Consider the following 22,034-nt stretch of genomic DNA (forward strand, 5'->3'; position numbering starts at 1 on the left):
CTTGTTTAGAGACAAAAATTATCGCCGCACATCGGCGATTTTTATCGCAGATAAACCTTGCTATTAGCAAGGTTTATCGCAAATGCGATAAAAAACGGCCGCAATGCATGAATATCGCAGAAAAGTCAGCGATATTCATGTATTATCGAGCAAATGCTCTTAGCCATGTTATCCACCTCCCATTGGATAACATGGCTAAGAACTGCTCAGGGCACTATCACTGACATGCAAAGCGGGGCCCACGATGGTCGCTATCTCCTTTTAGCTGTCACTAACTGGTGTTAGCGACAGCTTGGTAATAGGGAGATAATTTTATCTCCGCTTTCTTGGCTTTTAAAGCCAAAAAAAGCGGAGATAAACCCCCTTGATAATATGCCCCATGATTCCTCGGGGGTTTCAGCTGACAGGGCTTGGTATTGTGTTACGTGGTAATTCTTCCAGGAAACGTCAGAGGGTCGATGCAGGGGTTCTAGAAGGGGTGATAAACCATTTAAGCCTCATAAACAAGCGCATGGTCTTTTAAAGATCTGTGAAGTACTCGGGGCGGCGGTGTGTGTGTGTCCTCTTTCAGGAGCGGGCGGGGGGGGGGGGCACTGCCAGCAACTTCCAGGCTAGGCAGTGTTCAACACTTGCATCACCCTTTCTCTGCCTGCTATTGCGCTCCATGCTTCGGAAAGGTAAGAAAAAGAACGTGCATTTGAGTTTGAAATGTCCGATCCTGTAGCAGTACACTTGCAAAGCCCACACATGACAATAACCCGATTCAAGGCCCCATTCACCCGTTTAAAAAAAAATTTATAACACTCCAACAAAGTAAGATTATAAAACTTTATTAACTTTTAAATATAATGAACGGAACAAAAACTGTAAAAACTTTTAAACATTTTTCACCAAAAAAAGCAACAATTGTCAGAAGCTGTATTTTGTGCGAATAGTCCCAAGGCAGCACAACGTGCTGAGTTCTGGACGGCACCCAGGTGATGTCGCCTGGGTGCCACACTGGTTTTGGTATCCTACAATGCTGCTCCCAAAATTGGCGTGGGGCGTCCCGGGTGGTGCGGGGGGAGGCCTCGTCAGTAGCGGTCTGTTGTGCGAATAGTCCCAAGGCCAGTAGAACGCGCTGAGATGTTGATGGCACCCAGGTGATGTCCAGTAAACTGCCGCACTGGTTTTGGTATCCTACAATGCTGCTCCGAAAATTGGCGTGGGGCGGCCCGGGGGGGGGGGGCGTGGGGGAGGCGGCGTGAACGGGCCTCCCCAGGTGGCGGCCATCCAGCTGAGTTGCGCCCGCTCTTGCGGCTACAGCGTCTCGCTCACCATGTTGTTGAGTTGCTCCCACTCTTGCAGTGCAGCGATAGGCGGCTGCCACATGACTCTTAAAATGGCGGACGGCTCTTCGGTTTTGGGCCTGGTCCACTAAAATGGCCCTGGGACACCTTGGAACTCGGACGCTTGCCTGCTAGGGCTTGGGCTCCATTCTCGAAAAGCGTCCCCTCAGCCGTGAAGATTCTACAAAAGTCTTGGGGGCCCCCGACTCCCGCAGGCTTCCGGTGGGGAGCGGCTGCCATGATTGCTCGCGGAATGACCACGACGGAGCTACGAGATGGTGGTGCTCTCATGCTGACGCCAGCTTTAGTCTGAAACATCCAGAAACAAGGTGGGGCTTTCATCGTTTGGGAAAAAAAAATGTTCTAAACCAATGAAAAGTGTTATTTTTAGGTCATATGACCAAGCCTTCCATCTTTAGGAAACCAAAAGTAAAATGAACCAATGAAAAGTTTTATAAACAAGTCACATGACCTGTTATGCGGCATAGGGCTACAAAAAGCGTAGAAAATCCGTTGGCACGTGAGGCGGCGTCAGTAGCGGACCGATGTGCGAATAGGCCGAAGGCAGCACAACGCGCTGAGATCCGGATGGCACCGAGGTGGTGTCCAGCAAATTGCCGCACTGGTGTGGCCATCCTACAATGCTGCGCCGAAAGACGGCGTGTCCAGCTGAGTTCCGGTCACTCTTGCGGTACAGTGACTCGAACGCGCCGAGATCCGGATGGCACCGAGGTTGTGTCCAGCAAGTTGCCGCACTGGTGTGGCCATCCTACAATGCTGTGCCGAAAGTCGGCGTGGGGTGCCCCGTTGGCTTATGAGGTGATGTCAGTAGTGGACCGATGTGTGAATAGGTCGGAACCAGCACAAGGCGCCAAGATCCGAATGGCAAGTCCTGGATGTTGAGTGCCATAGTTGAGAGTTCTGAGCAGTGCTTGTAAGACTATCTGAAGCTTATTTGCACCTGTTGCAGCTTCACTGTTGCCCAAGGTGGTGTCCAGCAAATTGCTGCACTGGTGTGGCCATCCTACAATGCTGCGCCGAAAGACGGCGTGTTCAGCTGAGTTCCGGTCACTCTTGCGGTACAGTGACTCGAACGCGCTGAGATCCGGATGGCACCGAGGTGGTGTCCAGCAAGTTGGCGCACTGGTATGGCCATCCTACAATGCTGCGCCGAAAGACGGCGTGACCAGCTGAGTTCCGGTCACTCTTGCGGTACAGTGACTCGAACGCTCCGAGATCCGGATGGCACCGAGGTGGTGTCCAGCAATTTGCCGCACTGGTGTGGCCATCCTACAATGCTGCGCCGAAAGTCAGTGTGGGGTGCCCCGTTGGCTTATGAGGTGATGTCAGTAGTGGACCGATGTGTGAATAGGTCGGAACCAGCACAAGGCGCCAAGATCCGAATGGCAAGTCCTGGATGTTGAGTGCCATAGTTGAGAGTTCTGAGCAGTGCTTGTAAGACTGTCTGAAGCTTATTTGCACCTGCTGCAGCTTCACTATTGCCCTGGTGTGGCCAAAGGTCGCACATGACATAGGCGGCCGGCTCCCGAGGTCCGGCGGAACTTTTTTCCTTTTCTTTTCTGCTTCTTGTCCTACAATCCGTTTCATCTGAAAACACGACCAGGTCCCTGAATGTGTGCAGGGGGACGCTATTGAGTGAATGAAAATGGCGTCTTGACACAAAGCTGACTCAAGCGTTGCTGTTGATGCTATACAGACAAAAATTGGTTTTCAGTTTGTACATTCTTCAGGATTTTTTTTCCATCCAAGGCTGATTGAGAGTTTGTAGAAAAATGGCTTCAGATTTTCCACATACTACTCTTCAACATTCTTCCTAAATGTAACAATGTGAAACTCACTAGGAGAACGGCTGTTTATGTTTCCTTTCAAAATGCTGCCAATAATATTTTCTGAATGGAAGACACCATCTTGTAGCATAAAGGGCCGAAAGGGGTTCTGGTCTGGCCGATGGTTGGTGGAGACATTTTGACTATATCTTGGACCTGCCGGGCCTCGCCCAAAATGGCGCCGGTATAAATGGGACTCGTAACTCATTGTTGTGTACTAGTTGAACAACCTTGATATCACAAGATATGAATGCAGTTTTGATGCTCATGGCGGGCGGGGACGAGAATTGATTGAATATTTCGACATCCCTATTGATATTAAGTTCTGATGTGTTATTGATTACTGTACTATTGAAAGTTCGAATTAACGTCACCCATGGTACTTGCACGCAAATGTATATCTAGATAACTTTTTTGTAAGTGGCCCTGTCGTATTTTAATTACAAAATGTACGTCCACCGATTCCGCAACTGTTAGACACCTTAGTTCTTGCAACCTAATGGCTCGTTCGTTACGTTCCTCCATAATGTAAATGTCTCCTCATCATATACGATTCCAGTTTGCTCCGTGGCCGGCCCACGTGGTTATAGGCCCGTATTTGTATACTGACATTTTCACAATAAAGGTTTTTAAAACAAAACATGGTAGTAGTATTTACATTGGTAAAGTTTTTACTTTTAGTCACTGTTTTCGAATCAGTAAAAGGCAAGTGAAATAAAGTAGTCCAATTACATGACGGATAAAAGGTATAATATGTAGGAACGCAGTAAAGATAAATGGTCAAGGGCAGTTGTGTTTTTCATTTCTGCAACATAAAGTGATCGATAAGAATCTGATAATCAGGCGTATCGGCGACTAAGACAGCAGGCCGAGTCTCTTTTACTCAACGGCTCCGTCATGGAACGAAGAAACGCCCTTTTTCTCGAAAAAGGAATATATTTTACTTGCAGGACAGTTGTAAATTTTCCGGGAAAGTACATTAGCCTGGAATATTATAACATATGTTTAAAAAAAAATAATGTTCGAAAACAATAAAAAGCGTAATTTTTAGGTCATATGACCAAGCTTTACATCATTAAAATAACAAAAGTAAAATGAACCAATGAAAAGTTTTATTAACAAGTCACATGACCTGTTATGCTTACGTTACGCGCTGCGCGCCGCGCCTCGGATCACTTCCGGATGCGCTAACGCGGCGTGTCATATAACGCATTACGCAACAACGTAGGTCAAGAATATAGTCAAAATGTCTCCACCAACCAACGTTCGGAACACAACCCCTTTCAGCAGTCCAAAAAGTTCTGTTAAATGACAACAGAGGGGACAGGCAACAAGAACCATCAGTCAAAGAGGGGAGGGCAAGTTCTTCTCTTCCGGGTCATGTTGGGGCGCTACCGGAACTGATCGAATTGGTAGTCTACAGTGTTTCTGGATGTTTCAGACTAAAGCTGGCGTCAGCATGAGAGCACTACCATCTCGTAGCTCCGTCGTGGCCATTCCACGAGCAGACATGGCAGCCGCTCCCCACCAGAAGCCTGCGGGAGTCGGGGGCCCCAAGACTTTTGTAGAATCTTCACGGCTGAGGGGACGCTTTCGAGAATGGGACCCAAGCCCTATCAGGGAAGCGTCCGAGTTCAAAGGTGTCCCAGGGCCATTTTAGTGGACCAGGCCCAAAACCGAAGAGCCGGCCGCCATTTTGAGAGTCCTGTGGCAGCCGCCTATCGCTGCACCGCAAGAGCGGGAGCAACTCAACTACATGGTGAGCGAGACGCTGTAGTCGCAAGAGCGGGCGGTAAACAGCTGAATGGCGGAAGAGGCACAGTGTAGCAAAAGCGGGCGGAATGGCAACTGAAACGGTAAAGGGGCGCCCCACTACAGCGTGTCTTCAGGTCAAACGGATTGTGGGACAAGGTCCAGAATAGAAGAGTCATCAAAAGGCAAAAAGTTCCGCCGGACCCCGGGAGCCGGCCGCCTATGTCGGGGGCGATCTCAGGCTACACCAGTGCTATAAGACTTGGGGAGGGGGTCGGAGCCAAGCGTCTTCTCCGAGTCCATGGCCATCACACCGCCCCTCGGGGGCCTCCGTCAAGCTGTTTAGGAAGGTAACATATCACATTGTTTTCAAATGCAGTCAGGTCCACAAACGACACTCACTTACTTTGAGAATAGTGAAGCTGCAGTAGGTGGAAATAAGCTTCAGACAGTGTTACAAGCGCTGCTCAGAACTCTGAACTATGGCACCCAACATCCAGAACTTATGCCATTTGAGAATGGCAGTGACATTGAAGCAACTCAGGGACCAAAACCATTAACGTACTTTCACGTATGAAAATCTTACTTGGGGAGGGGGCAGGAGCGAAGCGCCCCCTCCCAGTCCGCGCCACCACACCGTATGTTGAAAATCTGAAGCCATCGTTCTACAAAGTCAACCAACCTTGGATTGAATAATCTAGAAAAATGTACAAACTGAAAACCAGTTTTGGTCTGCATAGCATCAGTAGCAACGCTTGCTATCAGAGTGCATGAGTTTCATGCTCGATCGATTGAGCTAGCCGGATCGGGCAATAAAAAGTATAAAATAGTTATGTAAATAGTTATTTAATAAAATGTTTTACCCTGTTTCTTTGCTGGTGTGTTGTCTATATTTTAAATATTTGCATAGGGTTTGTCGTTATTTTGGGCGGGGTGGGTGACGGAGTCGAGCTGTCTTGCAGTCCTCATGGTGTGGAGCTCAGTTCATCTCACTATTTTCGTATTTCTCATGAAGGGTTGTTCCTAATATTTCTATTTTAGCGAGGTCAAAAAGAGATCCAATTAGTGGCCTACTGATTTTGCTCGATTACTTTTATTTTTTTACACGATTTTTCACTATCTGCAAAGACTAAACAGAGTATTGCGACTTTGTGCTTGTTTGTAAATAGAGAATGATCCAAAGAGAACCAATTCTAAAACAGTAAATGCTTGGATAACAATCAATCAAATGGAGAGACAAGCAGGCACGACGGATTACAACGGGGGCAAAGGCCTGCGTTAACTACCGTTCACTGTCTGCAAAGAGAGAGTACTACTAAGAGAAAAGAGGGGAGGGGGGGGGGTGCAGCGTTCAAAGCACATCAGCGTGCATAAATACGAAAATGTTTTTATCTATCACGTACTTGACATTTTAAAGCTTTTCATATTTGCTATTAAAAAACCATTGAAATTCACTGAAAAAACCATAGGTTATAGTCGATATATAGTTAGGAATTTGCATTAACAAAACCTTGAAAATTCAATGAAAAAACAATTGGTTTTAGGCCATATATAGTTAGGGATTTGCATTTACAAAACCTTATTTTACTCGCATAAAACCATTGAAATTCCATATATAGTTAAATGCGCTAACTATATATCGCGCACCCGCAATCCACTGCTGATGATGTCACATATTACATCATTCATGACATGGTCAGTGACATCACTGATGACATCACTGATGACAACTCAAATGACATCACTGATGACATCTCAAATGACATCACTGATGACATCACTGATGACAACTCAAATGACATCACTGACAACATCACAGATGACATCATTCATGTGTTAATACGATGAACCTCTACTGACTCTGATATATCCTTAGATACACTCAGTGAAAACAGACACTCACAGACTGTCACTCATCCATGGAGTTACTCATACACCTAGACAGTCATGCAAAGAATCAAACACACCTCCAATTCCTCAACTATACAGTTATACACACCTTACTTATTGAAACATATTCTAACACATATTTACTCTCTTATACAATCCTTGATACATGTTCACAATGATCCATACAGCCACTCACACATTCACTGGCTCTTATGCACAGTTATTTATATATGTTAACTCTCACATGTACTGTGTTTTACATATGTACTTACTTTGACATGTAGCACTGAGATATCCATTCACTCACCAATACACTCATGCACACAGTCAACCGCCCATATAGCTGTTTCCACATGCACTCTTGAACTCATACACCTAGTGAATCAACTGCTTACACATCTATGCACAGAGTCACACACCTCCCAGCCACCCACACACATACTCAGTCTCCCATACAAATACTTGAGCAACCAATCAATAACCCATATAGTTATTCATATAGCTACTGATCAACACATGCAGCAGTTTACAGAACAACAGATATAATGATGCACAAATTAATACAGTTTAATCACTAACCCATGCACTCAGTGAGACACATTTAATCACTCCCTCATACAATCAGTCATGCACCTACTAAATCCTTCATCCAGACACTTATACATCCACTCATTCTTCAATATGTAAGACATATTTTAACTTTACAGAAACATACAGTCACTGGATGTTGTCATCAGTGATGTCATTTGAGTTGTCATCAGTGATGTCATCAGTGATGTCACTGACCATGTCATGAATGATGTAATATGTGACATCATCAGCAGTGGATTGCGGGTGCGCGATATATAGTTAGCGCATCTAACTATATATGGAATTTCAATGGTTTTATGCGAGTAAAATAAGGTTTTGTAAATGCAAATCCCTAACTATATATGGCCTAAAACCAATGTTTTTTTCATTGAATTTTCAAGGTTTTGTAAATGCAAATTCCTAACTATATATCGACTATAACCTATGGTTTTTTCAGTGAATATATATATATATATATATATATATATATATATATATATATATATATATATATATATACATATACAACAATTTTACTGGGAGAAAAAAAAGTTTAAAGTAACATTATAATTAGGTGAATATGTCAGTGACAACAATAACATGGTGACCTTAAAAAAAGAACAGAAATTCACCAGTTATAGTTAGCCATTTTGTACTGGGAAAGAAACAATTCCCTTTATTTAAACGTGCATTGCTTAACAATCACCAATAAGCATTCAAGAAATCTGCTTTTTAGGTCCTGGCTATAGATACAGCATGCGCTGTCTCCATTAGACATGTTGTGTTTAATCTGTGGGCTTCAGCCAGCCCACACGCTTCACATTTGCTTGGCCCAATTGTCTGTCTGACATGCGTTGTCACCATTTGTCCATGGCATGCATGGTCATTCCTTTCCTTGTGTTTTGCCCTACCCCAGAGTTTATTTACAAACCCTTTGCACCGTCTGTGCATCACATTTTTTGATGCACTGTGTGTGCAAAGTGCAGAAGCATATGAAGAAGGCCAAACAATGCCACATTGTGTGGCTTTTCATGGCCTCATCGATATGGAGTAAGACTTTGCATCATAGAAGTGTTCCATGGGCATTGCAGTGGGTGTTCCCCTCCAACAACCATGGATTTTGATGCATTCCAAGATTTACAAGGACTTGTAAACCTGGGGATTCGTCAAAAGCCTACGTCTCCCCAGGTGAAGCATACAGAGGAAAAATAATGGTATTTCACCTAACTATTTCTTCTTTCTATGTGTGCTGCATTCTGCAGGAGGAAAAGGCCTCTAATAATTGTTTTTTGTGCAGGAAGGTTTCACTTCCGGTACAAAAACAATCCTTCCTACAATGCAGACACCCTTGCACAATTATGCAATGAAGGCAGCCATTTGTGCTCCAGCGTAGTGGAAGCGGACAGGAATGTGCAGTATCTCATGGATACAGTGCATTCCTGCCCTTTTCATTTGATGCAGGGCAGCGCAGCAAAGTGCCTTGCTGCTCTGCCCTGCATCAACAACTAGTAACACAGGCTCCTACTTTATCTTTTTTCTATCACTCTACGCAGTGCTCGTGCTTTTACCAGCTCCTTCTCCTCCCACCCAACTCTCATGCTCCATCCGCAGATCACACCCTCACTGTCACTGCTTTTCCTATCATTGCTGCTTTTCATTTAACCCACCTCCTCTCTTCTGTCACTGCGTGCTCCCTCAAACCCCCCAATGCTTGTCGAGTCACAAATCACCCCCTCCCTCATCACTGCTTTTCCCTTTGTTGTGCTTTCCATGTTTTCGCCACTGGCGTAAACGAAAATTGAGGGGGCCTCCCTACAAGGTATGTAGAGGGGCCCCTTCGGGCTCAATTAGGAGCTCTCTGGACAGAGTGCAGTGCCGAGGGGGCCCCCTGGAGCTTCGGCCCCCCCCGCACCGCGTGGGCTGCGGGGGCCTGTGTTACGACCCGGGTTTTCCCCACCTCCTCCTTCATATCACTACTTGCTCCCCCCAGCTCCCGGTGCTTGCCCCGTCCACAGATCACCTCATCACAGTTTTTTTCCCTTTGTTGTACTTACACTGTTCCCCCCCACCCCCTCCTTCCCATTGCTACTTGCTGCCACCTACCTCCCGTTCTTGCCCTGTCCACAGATCACCCCCTCCCCTGACCCCGTTACCTCGCTTCACAAGATTGGCCTCGCTCTACTTCAATCCCATTCCGCCTTCCTTGTACCTATATTTTGGTAAGTGTTTTTACTATTCACTCAGGGTAATTCCTTTACACATTGTTTCTAACATTTTCTTGTCAGATTCCATTATGCTCAACTTTTTCATTAGATCCATCTCCAGCCCAGTACCATTGCCTAAACTTGTAAAAAAATGTAAAAGGTATTTAATTAATGCTTGTCGTGACACTGCGGGACGCTGCATTTCAAGACACTTGCAATGTTTGTTTTTACACATATTTATGTAGCATGGCTGCTGGGATCAGATTACTGGGTAAATACAAAGAGAGAACGTCTCTGCATAATGTATTTTAATTCTTCTCAGCTGACTTCATTTACAGCGAGCACGTCTGGTGGTTTGATAACCTAAACACTAAACTCAGCTACCTTAAATAACCTGAGCATGTACCAGGCCCTTTTTCAACTGCTTTACCCTCAATACCAAAAGGGGGAAATGCCTTTGTGCTGCGAGTGCTGTTCCAAGGATTTGCTAAATTCACTGCGTATAAAATGCTCGACTTGATGAAACGTGTATTTTTGGGGGAGATGGAGGCGTTTCCCTTCAAAAATGCATAACATATGCTGCTATTTGTAGTTTACTGTAGTTGCTACACGCTTTTGGTTCACCTGTGCAGCAGGTGCTCAATCGAACGAGGCATCTTCTTCTTCTCTTCCTTATGCCCCCCTTCTCTACTTTGCCCCTTTCTTCCTGCTTCTCTCTCGTATTTTAGGCTCTGTTCTTCTCTTGCAGTGTTCCCGTCTTAACGCTTCTATCTCTACACCCCTGGAGTTTCTCTCTGAGTTGCTTGATTGTCTGTTCCCTTTTTTACACTTTCCCATACCCCTTTGTTTAGTCTTTCTCCCCTTGGCCTATTCCTTCCTTTGATTTCACCCGCTCCTCTTGCTCATTGTCTGTTTTTCAGATTTAGGTAAAATTCATTTTCCAGTAAGCTGCTTGACAGTCAGTCAGACATTAAAACTTTATTCGGGTTATTACAACCATAAAAGTATACACAATACATTTATAAAACTTTATAAAAACACTAAATATGTAAAATTTGTATGTATGCTTGACAGTCTTTTCTGAGCCCATATCAACACAATTGCAGGGCTGTGCGTGTTGTACATGTTAATAAGAGACCTTACCATAGTAATACCATATTGTATTATACTACAACAGTCCATATCATTTTACATGTTTTGAAGCACTCCTTTTGGGTCCTGTACTCCAAGTGCTACACAAAATAAATCAAATGTGAAAAATCAGTAGCAGTACTAATAATAATGTGTGCCAGTCCTTTCAGAGCTAAAAGGGTGATCGTAAATGTGCAAAACTTCACTTAGACAAGATACACTTCTTTCAGTAAGTTCTTTTATGAGCCACATACCACTCCTCCTTTTTAGGTCTCAGATAAACAGCTCATGCACTGCCTCGAAGAGATGTTTTTAATCTGTGGGCTTTAGCCCGCCCACAGGCTTCCCATTTCCTCGCTTCATCATCTGTCTCATATTCTTTATCGCCATTTGTCCATGACATACATGGCCATGCCTTTTCTTGTGTTTAGCCCTCCCCCAGAGAATGGACCAAGTACTTGTAAACACCCACTGCTCTTGTTTTTACAACCATTCTAGGACCTCCTTTTTTCTTTTTTGATTTCAAAAGATTTTATTGGAAGATAATTATAGGTACGGTACAGACAGATTGCAGGCAATAACCGTTCGGGAGTGCGCCGGTGAGGTTACAATCGGCCACTTGTTGCGAGGTACAGATTCCCTCTCTGAAGTATACGTGCAGTATTTTGACCTGCTGGGTCTGGGTCTTGTTACCTATTGCCTCCAAAAAGGGGGGGGGGATCTGCTCAGCATGCTGCCATTAATAACCACAGATGATTTCCACAAAAAACTTAACGCCATGAAAAACAAATTCCTATGGAAAGGCAAAAAGCCAAGAATAAGCCTACAGAAATTACAGCTACACAAAAGTCTGGGAGGGCTCAACCTCACAAACTTCAAAACATTCCAGACGGCCTGCCTAGCCAGACAGGGACTACACTGGCTTACACAAAAGCAAGACTACACACCGGTGTGGCTAACTCTAGAGAGAGAAGTGCTGAATGGCCTTGACCCCCTGACCTACTTTTTTCTTTGTCAGCACACTACACAGTGCTCGTGCTTTTACTTGCTCTGTCTCCTCCCACCTGCCTTTTTGCCCTGTCCACAGATCGCTGTCTCCCCGTCAGCACTTTTCCCATCATTGCTGCTTCTCATTTCACCCTCCTTCCCCCTTCCATCGCTGCTTGCTCTGTCGCACCTTCTGGTGCTTGCTCTGTCCACAGATCACTCCCTCCCTTGTTGCTGCTTTTCCCTTCATTTGTCTTTCCCCCACCTCCTACCTCCCATCGCTACAAGATCCCTTGGGCCTTATTTATGAAGGCCTTGCGCCGCCGGTGCGTCACTTTTAACATGGGAAAAAGTGACGCACCGGCGGCGCAAGGCCTTCATAAATAAGGCCCCTTGTATCTCCTGATGCTTGCTCCATCCACAGGTCCCCCCTGACCCCGGCACTGATTTTCTCTTTGTTGCACTCTCCCTGTGTCCCCCACTTCCTCCCTCCCACCTCTGCTTGCTAACTCTTACCGGTATTCGGTAATGTATTTTGCTTTTTAGAGTGGTCCTGATAAAAATGTTCATTAGCGGTGCAGCAGTAACTTCATGCTACCACCCTCTGCTACCACCGTCTGCACTTACTGTCATCTCTAGATCAAGGTCTTATGGGTGTCTTAAATTCAGTGGCATAGGTAGGCACTCTGCTGCCCTTGGCGGTCCCTGCCCGTGCTGCCCGCTGCTGTGCTGAAGAGCGGGGGGATGGTGCTGGCGATAAATTCTGCATGTAAAAGCGGGTGGAGTCGCCCCAGAGCTCGTGCTCCCCTGCACTCCCCCTTGCTACGTCACTGTTTGAATCAAAGGATTAACACCAAAAGATGTTTAGTTTGCTCAGGCACTAATACTAAAATGTCATAAAGAAGGTGACACTATTTGTGATCTTGTGCATTCAGAGCTCTGTGGCGTGTTTGATCCCTGCCTCGAGAGCAAGCATTGGCAAAGTCAATAGGTCTATTGGCCTTGTCAAGATTTTTTTTTGTGCCATGCTAGATAGCAGCGTGACTGCTGTGCAGCATGGCTAAAAGTACAAAGAAAACGCACAATGATGCATTCAAATTTGGCTGTGTGATCGCTCTTTTTTTCTCTCTTTCAACCATGTTGCACAGCAGACATGCTGCTGTACAACGCGACTTAAAAAACATTAACAAAGTCACATTGTACAGTTATTTTGCCATGACATTTTTTTCTGTTTACTTTCAGCTGCTATGCAACATGGCTCAAAGCTATAGATCAAGTCAATAGATTTCGCATTGGTGAGACCTGTTGGCGTTGTCAATGCTTGTTTTGGTAATGTCAGCGGAAGTTTTGCACTTATTGCGACATCATCTACCAGATGGCCCATTTAATTGTTTTTAAGCGCAATTTTTTTATTTATGTAAAACATTCATTGTTGAATTGCTCTATATAATGCAAAAGTCGTTAGGAATTACAATTCTAACAAAAATGGCACCCTATATGCCTTTCTCATTACAGGTATGTAGACATTTTATGGAGCTGTAAATGAGCATTAAACAAAACATGAAATCATTTGAAATCCTAATTTGTATTTCCCTTTGACTTTGCCACTGATTCTCCAAATCTTTTTTTATTCACAGGGTGATATAGCCGAATTACTTGGCCTGAAACACTACATGGAAGTTATGAATTTTATCACATATGCTGAACAAACTTCTCCAATATCAGATGAAAATGTCACAGTGACGGACACAATATTTAATAATGTTCCGGTTCGATTATATCTTCCGAGAGGAGAATCACCTAAACTAAGAAGAGCTGTTCTTTATTTCCATGGTGGTGGGTGGTGCATAGGAAGTCCCGGTAAGTGTCGAAGCATAATTAAATATTAGTGTTTTGTCCAGAATTAAAATGACTATCTGGCAGATGCATCAAAGAAAATAACGGGAGCAAACGGGCAGATTCTCAGAATCTGGCCGTTTGCTCCCGGTATTTTTGCATTGGGATGCGTCATCCCAAATGCAGAAATCGCAATTTAAGGAATCTTTAAATAGCGATTCCTTAAATTGCTCTTGCATTTAAGGAATCCCAAAATTAGATTCCTAACACGAAACCCAAAAAAATAGCGATTTCGCTAATAGGGGGAGCAAATTACCATGAAGTTGATCTTCGTGGTAATTTGCTAAAACTTTGAAAAATGCACTTTTGGGCATTTTTCAAAGTTGCATGTTGAGCACACACATGCCCTTAGGGCATGTGTGTGTGTAACATTTGTGCACAGGTCCATTTCAGGGGTGCAACAGGGTGTCCTTTGGACACCCTGGCACCCTTGAAATAGCGGAACATTAGCGATTCGGTAATAGCTAATCGCTAATAAGGAATGGCTTTCCCATTCATTCCTATGGGCCTTTAGGCCCATAGGAATGAATGGGAAAGCCATTCCTTATTAGCGATTAGCTATTACCGATTCGCTAATAAGGAATATGTAGGAATCGCTAATAACATTGCGATTCCTACATGCATTCCGTTTTGCGAGTCTTTAATAGCGATTCCTTAAAATTCGCTATTAAGGACTCGCAAAACATAACTTTGAGGCATCTGCCAGTAAGCTATTATTGTACACACTTGCATCACTGATACAAGTTTATCAAAGTGCTACAGCTCACAAGCCCCTGGTCTTTACAATAACTAGAACACTTTCTGGAATCTGTTGGGCATATCACACAAGACAGAAAAACTTAAACTTATGCTTGAAGAGATAACTGAAGTAACTTTATTTCGAGACCTCACCCATCACCGTGCACAGTGATGTCATCAGTAATATAATGTCAGTTGTGACCAGTGGTGTAAACAATGATTTCAGACAATGTGTCATGAGTGTTTTAGTGTGAGACCATAAGCAGTACATGGCAAGGGCACAAGTTACACCTACAACAGTTAAATATAACTGGTGAGTTTCAGTGTTTTTTTAAAATTTAAAATGACATTTTTTAACTAATAATAATAATAATATTCCACATTTCTAAAGCGCAAACAGTCACCCGTAAGGGTCTCTAGGCGCCGTCGGGAAGATTACGCAAGCTATTGCCCAGAGTCACATGGTGCTGGGTTAACCTGTAGCCGAAGCCGGGGATCGAATCGCGATCCCCAGATTCCAGCATCAGTACGCCCTGACCGCGCTGCCGCACCTCTCTTTTTTGACTTAGCTATAATGTCCCTTGACCTTTCTTTTTGTCAGTAAATTTCTGAGTTTAAAAAAAGTATAAATTAACTATTATTACTATACCTTACTACAATGTCACTTTATCTGTTCAGTAAAGGTATATAAGTGGATGTCATTTTAAATAAAGCAGACCTACTGGCTTTGAGAAAGGGTCAGAACACCAATATATATTACAGGGACCAAATGGCTTTATCTGGGGGTGGGAGGGGGTCAGCACATCACCATATATACTGCAGACCTATTAAATTTGTGAAAAAGAAGTCACAAAATTAATTTATCAACAACAACCATAATCTAATGTATGTATGTATTCGACCGGGGGCTGAGAAATAAGGCGGGTCCCAAAACACGCTTTCCCCTATGTTAATTTCCATAGGAAATTCTGCGACAAGCTACAGCACTAACTGTAGAACGGAATTACCCCAAATTTTGCAGAAAGGTAAAGCTTGGTTCAGTAGTTTTTGAGAAATTCAAAAAATAAGAGTCAAACAATCAATTTCCCATAGGAAACTTTGTGCAAAGCTACAGCTGAAATTACTGAACGGAATTACCCCAAATTTGGCACAAAGCTAGTGCATGGGTCAGAAAGCGGCTTTTTTTGTAAATGGTGTAAATCCGTTAAGTAGTTGCTGAGAAATTAGAAAAATAAAAGTTTTAATATCTGGGCGTAGCCTAAGTCCAGTGCACAAGCTTCACTGTGATTGGCTGCCAACACTTCACACAAGGAAGTGTTGGCAACCATCTTGTGGCTCGGTAGAAGTGAGTCGCTAGAAAACAGAGAAACAAAGGTAGAAAATAAGAGAATGGGGCAGAGTAGAAACACCCTGACCCACTAGGCCTGGTCAGGGGGTCCCAGAAGGACCCCTAGCGCCCCTAATTAAAAAAAGACTCCGGGGTAGGTATGTCCCGTGGGCATTTCTTAAAAAATAATAGCGGGACTTGCTGGGGCTGCGGGTGCCAGCTGGGATCCCTGCAGTCTCCGGCTTCACTCATGTTGGTAGGCGGGTTGCGCGGCCCCCCTCCTGGAGCTCTCCATCTGCTTATTACTTTGGCATCGTTTGACGATTCTTTATGAAATTTTCCAAAAAGTTTCTCTTTTTCGATCAGCTCCTATCTTTAAAGTTTAGGGGTTATTGGTCAAGGGGGGCTGAGAAAAATGGGGGTGTGAAAACGTGTTTTGTCAATGGCTTGCCTCTGATTAGCTGCTAACTCTTCAAAGCAGAAAGTGTCCTCTGATTGGCTGCTAAAACTTGAAACCAGGAAGTGTTAGCAGTCATCTTGTACCTCGCATCGAGTGAAAATATAAAAGAAAGTTTCCGGGGCAATTTAATATAGGGGAGCTCTGTGTAATGATGATTTGGACGCAGTGAAGTTTTAAGATTTATCAACAACAAAGGAGAAACAGGTGTGCGCCAGGCAGATCGACTTCCACTCCAGGACAATAGTACGAAGATAATTCATTCACGCTTCCTGTGCCCAACATCACCACTTCCGAGGTATGCTTTTAGAAGCCAGTCCATCGGCTCGCAGCTGTCTACCTTTGTGAGCTAGTACGCTGCTGTGCCTGTACCTCTGCGAGCTACCATGCTGCTGTTCCTTTGGGAGCGGACGGCTCGTAGTTCTGACTCTGTGAGTCAAGTGGATGAGCTGCAGTTGTCCCTCTGTGAGCCTGGGTATGAACTGGTCATAAGTCACACTATATGAGCATTGATAAGCAATTTTGTGATTCAGTCCATCAGCTGGCATCTGTCCGAGGCATTTCTGAAAACATACCGGAGCTCTGTCTGTGAGAGAAACCCTTTTCATGCTGCCTCTCCTCCCATCAGCAGGTAAAGCACCCTCTTCCCACATCACCAGCATACCATCAACAACCTTCTTGGACCCGCAAGTCTCCCTCTGCGAACCACTGGTGGGCTCGCAGCTCTTCCGATGCGACTTCTCGTGCCCGAACTTTTATGAGCTAGCCCGCCGGCTTGCAGGTCTAAGGGAAGAGATACAATGGAGGTAACAATGATGCAGGTCGCACACCCAACACTACTCCGACATCCCGCAACAGCAGCTCCTTGTCTGCCATCCCCGCACACCCCCCACAAACAAATGTGACAGGAATGTTTTTAAATGTGGAGCCTAATGAATCGACTGGTGTTGCAGTTTTAATGAAAAAGATGCTTGTGAGGTTCGACAAATAAGAATCTTAGTCATATATGGATTTGCATATAAAATGTTATTAAAATAAAAGAAGAACAAATAAAACTATGTGTATACAATATTTTATTAAAAGAAAACAACAACAAATAAAACTATGTACATGGCATGTCATCCCTCGACAATTTGTGAATCAATAAGATGGTGCGTTATGCGTCCAGCTAAGGAGAGCGAAAGAGAGGAAGAGTGAGATACAAGGAAGATAGAAAGAGAGAACCAGTGTGAGAGCGAGCTAGAGAGAGAAACAGTGAGAGAGAGGGGAAGAGAGAGAGCAAAAGAGAAAGAGAGAGAGGAAGACAGAAAGGAAAAGGAAGACAGAGAGGAAGAAAGAGAAAGGGTGAGAGAGAGAAAGAGAGAGATACAAGAAAGAGAGAAAGAAAGAAACAGTGTGAGAGAGAACAGAGAGATAGAAAGAGAGAGAGAAGAAGAGCAAGAGAGAAAGAGAGGAAGAGAATGAAAAAGAGTCAGAGAGAAGAAGAGAGAAAGTGTGAAACAGTGTGAGAGAGAGGAAGAGAGAAAAAGAGAGGGAGAAAGAGTGAGAGAGAGGAAGAGGAGAGAGAGGAAGAGTGAGAGAGAGGAAGAGAGAAAGAGTAAGAAACAAAGAAAGAAAGAGTGAGATACAAGGAAGAGAGAAAGAAACAGTGTGAGAGAGAGGAAAAGAGAGACAAACAGTGAGAGAGAGGAAGAGAGAGAAGAAGTGAGAGAAAGAAAGAATGAGAGAGAGAGAAAGAGAGAAACTGTGGGAGAGAGAAAGGAAAAGATGGAGAGGGAGTGTTGATACTGGAGAAAATCTTTGCAGCTCACCTTTGTGTCACTGGTGTGTCTCCAACCACGTGCCGGGACATAGTGCCCCGTCAAGTTTTGTTATCTGAAAGATAGCATATATTTAGTTATTGCAGAGTACATTCAACTGCACACACATAATTCTCTGTTTCAAGGAAGAGAGAAAGAGAGAAACAGTGTGAGAGAGAGGAAGAGAGCGAAAGAGTGAGAGTGAGGAAGAGAGACAGACAAAAGTGTGAGAGGAAGAGGAGAGACAAAGAGAGAAAGAGTGAGAGAGAAAGGAGGAGAAAGGGTGAGAGAAAAACAGAAAGAGTAAGATACAAGGAAGATAGAAAGAGAGACAGTGTGAGAGAGAGGAAGCGAGAGAAAGAAAGAATGAGAAAGAATGAGAAAGAGGCAGAAAGAGTGAGAGAGGAAGAGAGTAAGAAAGAATGAGAGAGAGTTAGAGACAGAGAAAGAGAGAAAGTGTGAGAGAGAGAGAAAGGAAGAGATGGAGAGGTACTGTGGCACTGGAGAAAATATTTGCAGCTCACCTTTGTGCCACTTTCCAACCATGTGCCGGCAGATAGTGCAGTCCTCAAGTTTAGTGATCTGAAAGATAGTATAGAATTCTTAATATTAACTTTATTTCGACTTTTTTGAGTCATAAAAGTTCATGGTTAAAAATAGAAAAATTTGGATTAAACATCAGTATTTGATTTACAGTTGTGGCAATAACAAACTACAAAACAACAGAGTCCAGAAGATTCAAAGCATTGGTACAAAATAGCATTTAAAGCCCCATTGTTTAAAATAATAAATTAGGATAAAAGACATTAAAAAAAATCTATTAAACGTTTGTGTAGGGACCGATAGGAACAGGCACAACTTCAGGTGGAAATCCAAAGTGATCATAGTGTCTATACATCAATTTCTAGAAGTCGCCCTCTCTTTCTCCACATTTCCTGCAAACATTTAGACATTGCAATAACAAATAGAGGTTTCATGTCAGATTTTAAAATTCTTAGAGTGGCTGAATAGTTCCTTATACCTAGGTTCCTCCATACTTGTATGATCCATTTATTCCTAGCCTTCTCATAGGCTTAATTCTCTGTTTCGCTAATGCACAATGAGGCTGGTGCACCCCATCTACTCCCACTGCTCGGAGGTGTCTGTGCGCTCTTGTGCACCCACACTGCTGCACACTATCCACTCCTGCCGCCCAGAGGTGACTGCCCGCTGCTGCGGAAAGAAGTCTCTCTGCTCACCTTCTGCCACCGGCGTGTGTGTAAGAGGGTCCACCACATGCCAAAGCAACTTTGTTGTGCGTTCAGTATGGCCATGCTTTAACGCAGATTTTTGGGGTGATCAACTTTGGTGGTGTTGGGGGGGTGAAGGTTGATTTGTAATTTACAGCCTGTTGGATAAAAAGCAAGATATGATTGTGCATCATGCGTCCATCAAAGGAGAGAGGAAGAGCGAGAGAAAGAAAGAGTGAGCAGAAGACAGAGAGAAACAGTGAGAGAGAAAAAGAAAGAAAGTGAGAAGACAGAGATAAAGAGTGATAAAGCCAACGAGAGAGAGAGAGAGAGAGGGTGAGAGAGGAAGAGAGAGAAAGAGTGTGAGAAAGAGGAACAGAGAAACAGAGGAAGGGTGAGGGAGAAACAGAGAAACAGGGAGAGCGGAAGAGAGAGAGAGAGAGAGAAAGAGACAAACAGTGTAAGAGGAAGGGTGAGATAGAAAGAATGTGAGTGAGAGAAAGGACGAGATGAGGAGGGACACTGAGTGCCCACACTGTGTACAAAACTGTCACAGCTTATCTTTATGCCACTGCTCTGTCTTCAACCACGTGCAGCGACGTAGTGGAACTCTCAAGCTCCCACATCTGAAAGATAGTATAGAATTAGTAATGCAAGAGCAGGGTTGGATTAGGATTCAAAATTGGCCCAGGAACACTAAAGAAATAAGTGGCCCACATTTGCATATTGTCTTTGCTCAAAACACTGCTTTGGTGACATTTTATTTAAAAAAAGGGGGGGTTGGGGAGATACAAAAAAAATGCACAAATTTGTTTAAACTGGTGACTTAAAAACAAGTGAGGCCACTTCTGCTCAGGCTCCCTGCTCTGCTAGGTATGCATACATTAATAGGCGGCCCTGCAAGAGAAAGAAAGTGATACTTCTGCCTGCTGCTAAACGTGAGGTAATGACACCCATCTGCCTCCAGAAAGGCCATTCAGACACCCACTGGGCCGCTGGCTGTATCCAAACAGCAGCGACACTACCCAAATCTGCCCCCCAGACTGTTCCAAAAAGCAGCCCACAGTTGGAACTCAGCACCGGCCCCTCGGGCATTGTACTAGTGCTCGTGTTACCAATCCGACAATGTGGCAGCATATAAGTGAGTGCGTACGCCTAAATCGCTCTGCTGTCTTTCTGCATTCTGGGTGCTGTACCCCATCCACTCCTGACCCCAGAGTTATCTGCCTGACACTGTGCACTAAGACCTCACTGCTCACCTTTTCACGGTCACGGCACCCTCCACATTATGCAGCTCCGTTAAGCAAGGTAATAAGTCTCACATTTGGTACTGAGTCTTGATATGGCCATGGCAGAGGACATACTAGTGCACCTAACATCATCGCAGGTTGTACACCAGCTCAGTGCTTGCAGTGCTACGAACTCAGTGAGAAGTGAGGCCACGTACACTAAACCCTAAAATGGCGTAGAGCACGTGCGCCCGGTCTTTTATATTAGCAGGGTCACGTGTCCTGTGACGCCTGTGCTGGATGGGTGTGGTGTGGGTGTATACCAGCCTTGAGGGAGTGACTGTGGCAACAGTGTTGCCAAATTGGGCTAGATCACGCACAATTGGGATATATTTTTTTCGGTTGTGTGGTAAAATGTTGTTTTGTTTTTGTGCTAGTTACTAGATTATAAATATATATACACGACGCTCCAGCAAAGTAGTATGTGAAAGAGCTTTACCAAGCAAATATTTACTTAGCATACTGCTGCAACATCAATTCCAATGCATTCACCGCCTGCTTAAGGCTGTTCCTGCCCCTCCTTCCCTAAAGATGCAATATTGGGCTAGTTTGGGCTATTTTTTAGTTGGCTTTGAGCTATAGAAAGCTTAGAAAATCTGACAATACTGGATGCAGGTGTCCGTGTTGGAGTGCTACCAGCACCCTGGTTGCAAAAGCCAAGTCCCACAGGCCAACATGGAAGGTACGGAGAATTACTGACCCTATATTCATCCATAGTTCCACACAAGAAAGATGGTGGACATGAGATATCTGAGTAGATATGAATGTTTATTGCAGATTCAAGTGGAGTGTTGCAGCTGTAGCAATACAGGGCCATGGAAAGTTGAAGTTTCAGTTTTTGGCACATGGAGGGCTGCCAATTAGAGACAAAGTCGTTGTTGGAGTTAGGCTGCGCCAACATATGTACTTATATAATCACTCTGTCAATCCTCACACACTTATAAATTCAGGATACACTCTCCTTGCAGTACTCTAATGATACAGTCTCTACGTATGTACTTGTACAATGACCGAGACAAAGTTACATAACTAAAATTTACCCCACTGGTAAGATGGTTGTATACGCTGTTCAGAGCAATATGCCTAGGGGCAGCATGTTGCATACATAATGAACACACGGACACATGTAGATAGTAGAACTGGGTAAAGCGCATGTGCTTGACTCCTTTTCATTAACAGGGTCCCATGTCCAGTGACGTCTGTGGTGGATGTCTGTGGGGTGATTGTAAGCCAACCCTCAGTGAATGGTTGGTGGTGGCAACAAGTACAACAGTAATCATTGAATCAGACACAGAGATTCAATCATAAAGGGTCAATGATTTGTGCTGCACTAAGGTACGAGTACCAGATATGAAATCATACAGAAAAGATTCTATCGTAAAGGTTTCATGACTTGTGATACATTGAAGTAAGACAGTAGATGTGAAATTATACACAAAATATTGCATCAGAAAGGGTGCATGAGTTGTGCTGCACTGAGGTAGGGGCATCAGAAGCATTCAGCATGTGCGTAGTCAGTGATGATGCTTGGTCCGGGAAGGGGGGGCCGCACTGTGAGCAATGACCATTGCCTATTAGACTGCGTCATCT

General features: G+C 44.2%; 1 protein-coding gene across 2 annotated transcripts in view; it reads left to right on the forward strand.

The window, feature by feature from the left end:
* LOC147683765 (arylacetamide deacetylase-like) overlaps window positions 1-22,034 on the forward strand; it is a 278,023-nt gene that overhangs the window by 84,695 nt on the left and 171,294 nt on the right. For both annotated transcript variants that reach the window (XR_015300967.1, XM_086944134.1), the window contains exon 2: window positions 13,347-13,569. Coding sequence is in view for 1 of the 2 variants with exons in the window: in XM_086944134.1 (XP_086800260.1) it covers window positions 13,347-13,569 (223 nt within the window). In the remaining variant the exon portion in view is untranslated. The remainder of the gene's footprint in view (window positions 1-13,346; window positions 13,570-22,034) is intronic.

The sequence above is a fragment of the Lissotriton vulgaris genome, chromosome 11 (genome assembly GCF_964263255.1).
Source record: "Lissotriton vulgaris chromosome 11, aLisVul1.2, whole genome shotgun sequence".
Classification (NCBI taxonomy): Eukaryota; Metazoa; Chordata; class Amphibia; order Caudata; family Salamandridae; genus Lissotriton; species Lissotriton vulgaris.